The 12,752-nt window shown below is 44.1% G+C and overlaps 1 protein-coding gene across 6 annotated transcripts in view; it reads right to left on the bottom strand.

The window, feature by feature from the left end:
* nfixb (nuclear factor I/Xb) overlaps window positions 1-11,449 on the bottom strand; it is a 128,906-nt gene extending 117,457 nt beyond the window's left edge. For all 6 annotated transcript variants that reach the window (XM_079176776.1, XM_079176782.1, XM_079176780.1 and 3 more), the window contains exons 1-2: window positions 11,025-11,449; window positions 216-299 (exon numbers count right to left, since the gene is read on the bottom strand). In XM_079176776.1, the coding sequence (XP_079032902.1) occupies window positions 216-299; window positions 11,025-11,027 (87 nt within the window). In that variant the 5' untranslated portion in view covers window positions 11,028-11,449. The remainder of the gene's footprint in view (window positions 1-215; window positions 300-11,024) is intronic.
* Between the last annotated feature and the right edge of the window lie 1,303 nt (window positions 11,450-12,752).

Genomic DNA, 12,752 nt, shown 5'->3' with positions numbered 1-12,752 from the left:
ATAATAAAAACAATTTAAATCAAATGAGATATTACAAAATAATTATAATAAAAATATAATACATCAAAAATATAATAAAAATATAATAATAATAAAACCATAGCTAAATATTTTTTTAATAATATATAATGATAATAATAGTAAAATGAACAACAACAACAACAACAACAATAATAATAATAATAATAATAATAATAATAATAATAAATGCATACCCTGTATGAATCTGATACTACAAAGCATTCAGGCATCCCAGGACCTCTGGAGGGTTCTTCGTTCAACAGAAAGGTTTCAGATGCCTGAAATGTAACACAACAGTCATTTATTCAAACATCGACGCTGTCTTTATGTTCAGGGAAATTAATCAAAAAACAGAAAACCTGGCTGCAAAGCTGTAAACACTAATTATGGATGTGAGAATCCTCCTCATCCAGCTGCTTCTTACATATCGACCTATTTATGAATCACCCTCAAGTCCAACCAACTACCAGATATGTACTTAAAAAACGTTCACCTTTACATTCCACACACACACACACACACACACACACACACACACACACAGTTGACGGTGTGTGCAGCCATGTGCTGTGCAGGCCCGAGGCCCCGGCCCTTGAATGGGGAGCAGAGCGTTCAGCCGCCACACCCGCACACAATACTCTGACACAATGGCATTTCCTGTCCCTGCTATTTCACCTGCATGGTCACTTTTCTGTCAGCGCGCACTGATTCAGCACAAATCATTCACACACACACACACACACGCGCGCGCTGCACGGACTCGCGGATACAGAGGCCATACGTCTGCCCGCATGTGCGCACAATACACAAGGCCCTTGGCCGGCGCTGCGAAGTTGCTGCGCTGCATTCAGCGATCGATGCAGCTGAAGTGTTTATTCGAAGCGTTTGTTTCCATTCAGCGCGGTTCATTTGTATGCTGCGGGACGCGCCAGCAGAGACTCGGGCTCTGAATGAGCATCCATCGCGGTTCTGCTGTCAATTAGAGGCAAGCGGGGCCAGACAACACGGACAGGGAGGGAACCACAGACTGAGGATCTGGATCGAGGATGGGAAGCTGGTTGGCTGGCCCGTGGTTACTACTTTTTAGTCCAAGCTGGTACAAATTGGTTCTCGCCGGGCTAAATTTGAATGCCTGTTTTTTGGATATCGACTAAACCTGTTAGGCGAGGGCTAAAAATTGCTATAGGTTGATGAAAATAACTCTGGTTTCGGGATTTAAGGGGAAAGGAAGTTGAAGACCGGGAGCTTAAAGTTTGGTTTCTGGATAGAAGAGACAAAATAATCCCATTTTCCAGAACTTTTACGTTCCCCGTCTCTCAACATACCTTAAAAGCAGAAACAATCATGGACCCAAAACAGGAACAAACATCGCTCGTGGCCAGCAGACGAAATGTAAAGTTATGCTATTTAAACTGGCATGTGAGGTAAACAGTCTCTTGGTGGGAATTCAAACAGACGTTAGGTGACTTAAGCATTTGCACATGCACACGGCGACACGGGATTGCACTCGGAGAATATGCATGCGCAGACACACGGCGCTGTAATAAATCCCAGACCCGGGGCCGGCCGAGCTGCGGTCTGCAGACGCGGGGCTATTCATATCCTTCGGAATGAGAGGTTACAGCTCGAGTCTTTTCCCTTTTTTCCCCCCGCTGTGACACGGGAAGGGCACCTGTGTGTGTGACTTCACTCCATCTCTGATGCAGATTGATTAACATCGTTTACTTTGTTTAGCGAGGGCCACGTGGTTCACTCGGTTGGAAAAAAAAAGACAAGAAAGAAAGTTAGTATTCAAGTCGTCCAAGTGACTGAGAAAAACACTCCTCGGCCTTCGCCATCCAACCTCTGGCTTGTCACCATTAATATGTTGGGGGGACACCGGAGGGAAACCATTTTTCGAAACCATTTGTCCCACTAAATGGCGGCCTTGTCAAGCTCCTGGGGCTTTCTGCTAAGCTCTTAAACTGCCCAGTGCAGCTGAAGGATGTATTTTACAGAGTAATCACAGAGTAGCACGGAACACGGTCGTTGTAGTTGCCTCTGTCTGACAAGTTCGAGTCATTTAAAAGTAGAAAAAAGAAAAGATTTGTGCCGCGCAGACGATGGTGATCAGCCTGAAAGGGGCTAGACAACAATAAGAAACCAGAAGATAAAAAAGGGTATGTTAATGAATGAAGCGTATCTCTGTCCATATCTTTCTATTGTTTGTTTGAGACTGATTGTTTGATGTCGCTCCCTGCAGCACTGGCCCCCTTTTCCTTCAGTTTTTATGGAGCATGGTATCAATTATATATGAGTGTTTTTCTATATATATATATGTATATATATGGAGCATATGCCAAATCCATATGACCGGCCTCGAGCTAGAATAAGCGCAGATCATTTGATGTCTGGGATGTTGACTCTTTTGGTGGCTGACACGGAGTGTAATACAACACTGGAATGGTTGTCAGATTTTATCGGCGGGGAGCGCAGACAGTGTCCCTACTACTGCAAACAAAGTGGAGAGGAGGATGAGGACATTTCAGAACCCAAGCCAAAGAACAGAAGAGGACATTACGTTTTTTTTTACTTGGTCATGGTCAGAGTTCGAGGCTCCCTATTATGTTATGTGTGATGTGTTGGAGAGATTCGTTCAATGATCTTTGGGGGAAATTGGCCTTGGCACTTTATGCGCGCCAGCGGGTTGAGGAGATTCAAATCACATGTGCGCGAGTGCAAACTAGCCCCATTTGTGAGCTCTGAACTCTTTGTGTTACTCCGCGGTCTGGTCACACATAGGCCCGGTTCCAATCCAGCCTCAAACACCCTCCAACTCCGTGACGGAGTGAACCTCCGTTTGTGGTCACACTCACGGCCGAATGAAGCACACTTTTTATACTGTAGCAGCAAACTACACTTCTCTCTCTCTATGAAATAATATCAGAATCAGAAATCCTTTATTGATTCCCCCGGGTAAATTGGGTTAAGTTACTTCCAATCTAGAAAAGAAATATATAAATGAGAGAAATCTAGTATGTAAAAATAAGTACATTATACTTTAATTTAACAACAGCACGAGGACAAATATAAATAAGAAATATGTGAAGTATGTATTCTACAATATAAAAACAGCAGAGCCAATAAAAGAAAAGGGGAGCTATGATTAAGTGTGTAAAAATGCGAAAATAGTATAAATAAAAAATAATATTAGTTTAAATATACAGTATAAATAAATGTTAATACTAGTATACCAGTGTAATGCACATTTTAATTATTGCACTAAAGTATTGTTCTGTTAAGTCAGTATTACACAGCTGAAAATAAAAATGATGGGGCTATAGTCGCTGATAGGGGTAAAAAAAGAAATCATAAATATATGTTGTATATAAATATAAATATACAAGACTCAACAATCAAATGAACACATCTACTGTTTTCTAGACTACAGAAGGGTCTAATTGATCCTAAATACAAACTAGCTTTTAAGTTGTTAATATCTGTATGACAATATTAAATGTTTGCATGTGGTTAGTAAGAGCAGCTGCTTAACTCAGCAGCAAAGTAGACCCCCTATTGGAGGGTTTTATAACCCACTTCCTATTCCTGCTAATTGGTTTGGGGTGGCCCTTAATATGGCGGACCCATATTCCACAAATGGAGTGGGAGCAGGTAGGGAAAGGGTGTAGGGGCCCGGTTAGAATTGGGCCAAAGTGTTCCCAACACTGAGGTTTCAAGCTCAGCTTTCATGTTCAAAGGGGTTTAAGGTATTCTGGAAACAATAGATATCAATTAAATTACAAAAATTCAGCTATAAGCAACACAATCGCCATTATGATAGTATCCAAAACTCATTGAGGACGGATTGTGGATCCGATTGGCCAAACCATCTTCGGAAGTGGTCAGGGACGCATCGTGACCACATTGAACTAGAGATGCACCGATACCGGTCCGATACTAACTCAAATGGCTGGGTCACGTATCAGTGACAATGGCCGATCTGGTATTGGATACCATTATTTCGATAAATGACAATTTAGTAAATTAATATCGATGTATTTTTTTTTGTTTCATTTAAAAAAAGGCAGTGTTTAAGTCATGCCTGATGTAGCCTCAAACATAAAGAATGATCCCAGTCACTTCCACACAGTATCTGTTGATACCCAAGGCCCAGGTATCGTCATCGGGACTAAAATAGCCGGATCGGTGTCACCCTACATTAAACACAAGTGTAAATGCAATTGTGTTTTCAATTCAACAACTACGTGGGCAGAACAACGTAATCACGCACGACTGTTCCAAACCAGCCAGCAAGCAGCCGTTAGCCAGTTAGCGAGCTAAGCTACTAGCAAGAAAGCAGCAATACGACTTGTCAAAAACAGACAGATATTCAAGACACTCGTGGATGGAGTCAAGACGAAAGAACAGAGGCACATTTTGGCAATTCATTTTGCCAATCAACGCTCCAAATGAATGCCAATGTTGCTCCTTAACTGCTGGATGTGTCAATGAGAAACTGTCTGCTGACAAGTTAACAACATCAACTTAAAAGGTGATAATATGTTGTGTTTACAGCTTGTTTTTCGCTGCCTCCAAGTGGCCAAAAATTCGAGTTCACGTTTAAACATTTAATGTTTGCATTGATAATACTATCTGGTTAAATCTCAGACTGACATACGGAGTCCTACAGTCACAAATGAGGCGTAGCACAGAAAGTACGAGTACGGACCGAGGGTCAGGAGTTGTTTAGCTAGCGTCACCTAAAGACTAGAAGCAGAGGGAAAGAGCTAGACCGGTTCTATCTGAATGTAAAAAAAAAAAAGGACACCTTTGACGCCGTTTGTTTAAACCTGTACATGATGTAATGTAAAGGTCCCAAACCTGGCAACCTCACTGTCACAGGGAGACGCCAAAAAAACAACTAGTCTTTTTAACATTTCTGTGTTAATTAGTGAAATTTAGAAGTGTTGGTAGGCATCTTTTTTAACTTTGGACAGAACCAGGCTGGCTGTCCTTGTCTCCAGTATGTATGCTAAGCTAGGCTAAGATCAATCTCGGAAAGAAAGCAAATAAGGGAATTTCAAAAAGTCTAACCGGAGGGATCTAACCTCGGAGGGATCTAACCTCGGAGGGATCTAACCTCCGATCTTCTGACTGAGGGACGAACTACTCTATCTTCTGAGCCACAGTCACCCAAAAGTCACCCAAATCAGAGTTCCTATTTGTGAAGTCAGGGCAAATCCATCTACCCCGAACTCACAAAGAATTGGTAAACGGTAAACCATAAACTAGAAGGCAAAAATTACAAAACAAAAGCAGCATGTGTATACCTTCAGTACACCGTTAGTAGCAAGCTTAGCGTAGAAATGCTGATGATAGTTAATGAGGTGCGAATGTACTCTGCTAATGTTAGCTCCACAGGTTTTTAAGTAGAAACTAGACTGTGAAGTGGACGTAGTCGTCGTGATGTCCCCCGTTGGTTTGTGGACTATCGTTATAAAAACCTGGAGTCCGCCTCTTTGGAGTACGGCCATCGCCATGTTGGTTTTTTTCCGCAACCGATGAACGGAAGTTACCATATTTGGAATGCGGAGGAGTGACGTAGCGGCAGTGACCTGTCAATCACAGTAAGCCCGCCCTAAAGCATACTCTGCTTTATGGTCTATTTGACTCTAAATGAACATCGTGCTGTATTGAAGAAGACTTGAAACTAGAGATTGATTTACTGAAGTAATAAATCAAGTGAGAGGTAGAGTCATTTTATCATAGACTTCTATACAATCAGACTTATTTTTGCAACCAGAGGAGTCGCCCTCTGATGGCCAGTAGAGAGAATGCAGATTTAAGACACTTCCGCATCGGCTTCACTCAGCAGAACCGGAGGTTGCCGCCTGGTAGAAACGTAACGTTTTAGAAACTTATATCTCCTTCCAACCTCTCCGGGTAAAGAGTATCACTATTACATAACGTTTAACCGTGACTAGCTCGGAATCCACTAATTATCTACGTGACCTCAGCTGCATCTCTCTCTGTATGCACAATAAGTCGGATCTAAAGTTCGCTGTCTGTCCTGGCATTGGATATATTAGAGCACATATACATACGCCCCATCTTCACCCTGTCTCTCTCATTCTTTTGATCACACAGACACACACCAGGCACAACCCCCCCCCCCCCCTGTTTCCATGCTTCTGGATACATGATGATCCACGGGAGACAGGTCTCCTCACAATCACCGATCATCCCACTAACCATCAACAGTTTTTCCGGAGCATCAGAGACTTCTTTTTCTTCTGCTGCAGAACACAACTGACATCCTACCCAGTCCCCACTTCACTCAGCCCTAATTGTATCCTCATTCTTCACCTGGTAACAAGCTAACAAACCTGTGCAGATGTGGCAAGCACATCAAAGAGCGGGAGGGACGGGAGGAGGGGGAACTTGTTTGTAGGGGGAAAAAAAATGTGCAGAGGGGGAGGGGGAATATGAAAGAGGGAAATTTTACGTTGTGTGAGTCCGAGCCAGCGCCACCTCAGGGAGAAATGCTGGAAAAATGTGATATTTTACACCTGCATCTCAGGAGGTGCGGAATAAGACAGGGGGAGCAGGGGAGGAGGTAATTAGAGGAGTGTGTGTGTGTGTGTGTGTGTGGGGGGGGGTTATAAAGGATTTTTAGTATGTTTCTGGGGCTTGCCACTGGTTCTTTTTCAGCATTCAATTTGGTATGATGCATTCGATGCCAGATTATTAAAAATGCTAAACCTGGTTACGAATGCAAAAAAAAAAGAAAAAAAAGTGTTTAAAATTTAAACAAATATGCTAATATTGTTACAGTGATAAATAGCTGGCAAGCTCTCTTTAATGAATAATGCTATTGGCTCTAATTCCTCATTAAGGCCCTAAAGAGGAGAACGAAGGGAGAAAATACATGTATTGTTGTTGTGTTTTTTTTTTTTTTCCAAATTAAACTCAGAAGGCAGAAGATACCAACACCTTCCCAAATTAAGTAGATTCAAATTACTCGGTTACACAGCTGGTGTGCAGTCTGGGGTGTCTTGTGAAACCAATTAATGTGAGGGTTAAGTCTTGATAAAGTAATTGAGGGCCGGGTTAGAAATGAGATGGAAGAGTTAGGGGCTGTAATGTGATCAGCGTCAGCTTGATGAGAGCTGCAAACCCAAAAAGAAAAAAGAAGAAAAGAAAAGAAAAACTCAAAAAAGTGTGAGTGTTGTCGTTAAAACGAGTTCAAGTCGTTGGCGTCGTTTTTCAAAGCAAACTAATCTGATCTGGGGTCTGAAGTCACATGGTCGCTTGTGTTTTTTAAGAGAACTCTAAAGCTGCATTGGGAACAGGTGAGATGACTCACTCGTAGTGTATTTATTTTCTCACTTTTCTACATTTTCAACTTGAGGCAACCCGTCGCTTTCACAAACCTCTCTCTCCACTAACAAGTTCATCGCCGTACTTTCGATCTTCAAATTGCCAATCGTCTTCTCAAGAGTAAATGCTCCATCTGAAGAGGTATCACTCTCCGTTCCCGAGAGAGCGAGTTTTTAAAATTGTAATACTATATTTTACAGACGTTTCAAGGTGACCCTGAAGAGGGCTGAATGGAATATTGGAAATAATAACAAAAAGAGTAGTGTTAAGCTTCCTATAAACTTGTATGTTTTTGTTAGCCTGTACCTTGTATATCATTAAAGGAGCCGTGTGTAGCATTTAGGGGGGGGGGGTCGGCAGAAATGGAATATAGTAACAATAAACTATGTTTTAACTAGTGTATGATCACCTGAAAATAACAATCATTGTGTTTGTGTGAGCTTCATATCCGTGAGCGGGTGCTCTTCACAGATGCCGCCATTTTACAGCGCCATTTTTTTCTACAGTAGCCCAGAATGGACAAACATTGGCTCTCATAAAGGGTCTCACAAATGTTTTGTTCAGCGATATAAAATACGTCAGTGAAGACCCCCCCCCCATTTTTAAGCTGTTATGTGTCTTACAAAAAAAGGTGGTTGCCAACAAGTGTCTTAAATGACACAACAAAATGTCATAACGCCAACTAGTCCGCTTGTAGCTTCGTGTTAGTGACGTGAAGTCATGTGACGGTGGTGTAGCTCGATTATAGCATCGTGTTAGCTTTTTACTTCTGCCGATTGTATTCGCGCATCAAAAATCACAAAAGTGTTGACAATTTGCGAAGATCGTCTTGTTGAACAAGATGAGTAAGTATCATAACGGTTTGTTTGCCACAGAGCTTATTATCATGGGCCTACATCCCTCCAGCACTCTATAATGAGCCCGATGATGTCACGGTGACGTCATCTCGAATTGAGACCAAATATTTGACAGAAAGCCTTTGTTACAAACTTGCGCTGTGGAGTTTGAAAGATGAGGGCACTCAACAAGAAGGAAAGATGTAATGACTTATGCTACCGAGTTGCATTATGGGAACTGTAGGATGCAGCATTTCTGAAGCTTGACTTGTCCGAGCGACAAAAGTCAGGATATCTCGACCTCCGCTGCTTCGATTTGGACCGTTCCTGTTTGACTCCGTCTCTCGTAAGTCCCTCGACTTTACGCTAGCGCAACACTAAATCCCCGGAGTGCCCCTTTAAGTCTGTTTTTTTTTAAGCCTCTACCAGTTTTCGTGACTTTTAAAAAGAAACATGTAACCAATTTAAGCCTGCGACCCTTCGATTGTCAAAAGCGACACTTTTCTTTTCCTCTCTTTCTTTTTTTTCCGATTCATTTCGTGCAACGCGAAAGTCACATCCAAGAACGCCTCACGAGCTTCAACGGCTTAAAAACCAATCAAACCTGACAAACCCCATCATCTGAGCTCACCGCCCTAATGTTTACGCCGTTTGAGCGTACATCAGAGTTTTCACATCTTTAAACTATACGGCAAAAAAAAAGCTTACAGGCCACATGAGCGATCGCGGCCTAATGAAGCCTTTATTTGTTTTTCTTTCTCTCCAGGGAACTGTCAAGGCCAGGGCCGACGTAGAAAGCGGAATACTCCGTGTACGACGAGGGGTGACATCACGCTGGCAACGACGGCCAAGAGGGAGATCACGCAAGACTGGATCATCATGTGGAGGGCCGCGCACACACACACGCACACACACAAACACACACACAGTGTGGGATACAATTACCCCAGCTATTTACACAGCCCTCCATGATTACTGTGTCTGTTTCTCGTGCTCCTACACACTGTGCATCACACATGCGCTGAGCGTGACCATTAAAAACATGACTGATATTCCTCATCATAAAGGTCTGATGAACACGTAAACTACGATTTGGGACCAAACGTGTATCGTGTTTAGTTTTCATGAGGGTGGGGGTCACTCTTCCTTTCCTTAAGAACCGATAACCCGCTGTTCCACAGTCACAGCTCAATCCCTGCAGAGAAGTGAGTTTATTAGCGTGTCAGAGGACCCTGACGCTGATTGACGGATGCCTCCAGTGCATTCTGACTAAACCAACATGCAGCTGAGATATTTGGCACAATTTCATAATATAGCGTTACCCTTTAAAGATAAAAAAACGAGGTGAGTTGGTGCTATAAGTGGGAGAATAACAAGTCGAGATAATCCCATGTGAGGCCTGTCCTGAATTCTGTATCTTGTTTTTTTTTTTTTTTTACTGATGAGCTTCTTGGGCAGCCGCCATGTCAGCGAGGATGCTCGTAAACAAATAATTATTCATACTAATAATCTTCCATATTCATGTGCAAAAAACCCCCCCCCCCCCCCCATTCCTGGTATCTCAGCAGCTCCAAGGTTGTATGTGGGAGGTTCCCCTAACTATTGCCTGACTTGACTCATATCTTGCCAAAAAAAAAGGAAAATAGTTCTATTCCAAGGGTCAAGGATGTGCGGGCTACATCTAATAATTCTGCATAAAACAGACTTCTTGTTGCTACATTTTTAAAACCTACAAGATCTGCATTCAAATGCGCCGTTTTCACAACCTCAGAGGGAATGCGGTTGCCAATTTAAACACATGTGCTCTTCGGGGCAAATGGGGATAAGAGATTAAATAATGCTACTTTTTTTTTTTCCTCATGAAAAAAAGTATAATTCAAATTATAAGGAAACCACAAACACAATCTCAAATGCTGATGGACGAAAGAAAGCAGGTCGGGAGCAGATCAATCGTCGCAGACCTTTGCTTTGTGATGTTCCAGGATTTGCACAAATGAATCCCCTGCCTAATGAAGGAATTGGTTTAAACCGCAGTGCGTAATTACGCACAAATCAAACGAGCGCATTATTGGATGTTGGCGCCGAAAATAACTTCCATCCTCTCAATGGCCAAGTTTCCAAACTCTGTTAAACTTTGCCTTTTAGGTTCGGATTTGAGCTCGAGGGGGCTCTCCGCGTGCATGTCACCACGTATAACCGTTTGTTTTATTTTATTTAACAACAAACCATGTGGCGCCTCTTGATTCGGTGCTAAAACAGCGTGACATGCGATAACGCGTATCATATATGCGGCTATAAATAGTCCACAAGGCAGGCCCCCGCATTACGGACCACTGCAGGGAGGGGGACCCACGTCCTCTACGCGGACAAAGCGGCAGAAGGCGGTGGGTGGGTGGGCATCAGGCGGCGGACTGAGAGGGCTGCACGCTGATTTGGCCAGAAACACGCCGTTTTTTGGCAAAGTGTTGTGCAACTACATTACAAAATAAGTTGCATTATGTTTTCCTATAGCAGCAACATCATTAAAAACAAAAACATACGTGCAGCAAGACAAATAAAAAAAAAATAACCACAATAACTGTGACAGGAAACATATCCAGGTAGGTGGAAGGACTTGGCACACTCTTTTGGTGACTGTTACCCATTAGCTACACAAGTACACACACACACTAGAATTAGAAGTGGGTAACTCAGCCCACTAAACTTTTTTAAAAGAGTCTGCGTATCATTAAATCTACGAAGAGCTAAATGAATCTGAAAAGCTGACTGCACAAATGAGCAAAATGATTTGGTTTACACAGCACGTACCATTGTGGTGTGGAGGGAAACGTGCCAAGCACCTCTCAAAGACCCATTTTTTCCACTCTCGAAGAGTTCGGCTTCCAAAAAAAATGTGTGGGAGAGAGAGAGAGAGAGAGAGAGAGAGAGAGAGAGAGTTGCTCGGTTTCTTGTCCAGCTGGGCCTTCTACCGGAAGCAAAAGAAGCCCTACAACATGGCCTGGTGCCCGGTTTTGTTTTTAGGTTTTGTGGTACTTTGTAGTCAACTCCTCTCAGTCCGGCCGAAGGAGGACAGAGCGGCGTAATAATCCAAGTCGTCCGCTCCCACCGACTTTCTTCACGCAAGGTGATTACGTTCGGTTCCACCTCGTGATATTCCCATGAAAAACCGTCTCCGTCCCGGTACCGTAACGTCCACCCGAGTCGCCCGCACTACTACTGCTGCGCCACCGACACAGTCACCGTCCGATTCCCCCCCCCCCCCCCCCCCCCCCCCCGAAGCGACCGAGCAGGGGGAGTCTTGGCTATGCACCGACAGTAAGTACGCTCGCGCTCTCTTCGCTTCTACGCGCTCACCCAAATCAGCTGTTGCTCATGCAGAAGGGGGGACGATAGCCGCTGCGCGCTGTTTATCCCCCCCACACCACCACCACCACCACCACTTCGTGCATGCTCCGGACTCCGGCTGGTACGCGAAAAAACGTCCCTCCCTTCGGGGCGCGCGGGGGTTCCTCCGCCTCCCACACCTGTTCCTTCAGCGTTCCGCGGGCAGAGAAAGTTGCGGAGCGAAGCGGCGTCCGCAACTATTCAAGCACCGTAAGGCAGCGCGAGCTGACGAGGCTGTTAGCGGGACTTCGATGCGGGTAGTGCCGAAAGAGCTACCGCCTGTAGGCGGAAAAAAAAGCCGCAACGACAAGGAGGTGAAACGCACGTGCCCCCCCCCCCCTCCCTCTCCGTGTGTTTGTGAGAGTCACCGAGCGGGGACAAAAAAAAGAGAGAAAAACAAACGAATAGAAGAAGTGAAAAAAAAGATAACAAGGCACGCGCGCTCCAGCAGGGCGTGCGGGTGAGTGGGGGGGGGGGGGGGGGGGGGGGGGTTCCTGCGGCCGCGGCCGGAGGAAGCGGAGCGACGAGGGGGGCCTGGTGAATTATTAATAACCGGAGCGGTTCGCAGTCTGTCGTGTTCAGCGAGTAACCAGGGCGGCAGCTGGGGGTTTAGAGGAATTAAATACGGGCTCAGGGTAAACCGTGGACGCGGGGGGATTAGTAGCTCTCACCGGCAAATAAATAAATAAAAATGTATAAGGGGCAGCTCCGGGGCTGGAAGGGCGGGAGAGAGGGTTATGATAAACCCAAATAGTTTAGGAGTGTGTGTGTGTGTGTGTGTGTAATATCTACAGGGAGGGAACGACGTTTTGCTAACTTTATATTCATAATTATAAGGGAGGCGTGCACGCGGATGGGGTCAGTTTGTAAAATGTGAAGTCCAAAAAAATAAACAAAAACTGAATACATGTATAAATGTATTTTATTTAAAATGTCTTCTAGCAGCAATTGATATCATTATAATTACTGGACACAGCGATGTCACGGGGATGCGATGTCACGTGACCAGCCGTAGGCTACTTTACAGACTTGCAACAGCTTTGTATTTTCAGCAGACCAGTGAAGCTGTTGCAAACTCTGTTCTGTTCTATTCTCATCATGAACCTCTGTTTATTATTTGGTGATGATAACAGACAGAGCACGTGCTCGACT

Source organism: Pholis gunnellus (genome assembly GCF_910591455.1).
Source record: "Pholis gunnellus genome assembly, chromosome: 17".
Lineage (NCBI taxonomy): Eukaryota > Metazoa > Chordata > Actinopteri > Perciformes > Pholidae > Pholis > Pholis gunnellus.
Note: the sequence above shows the minus strand (reverse complement) of the source record. Positions and strands in the feature narration are given on the sequence as shown.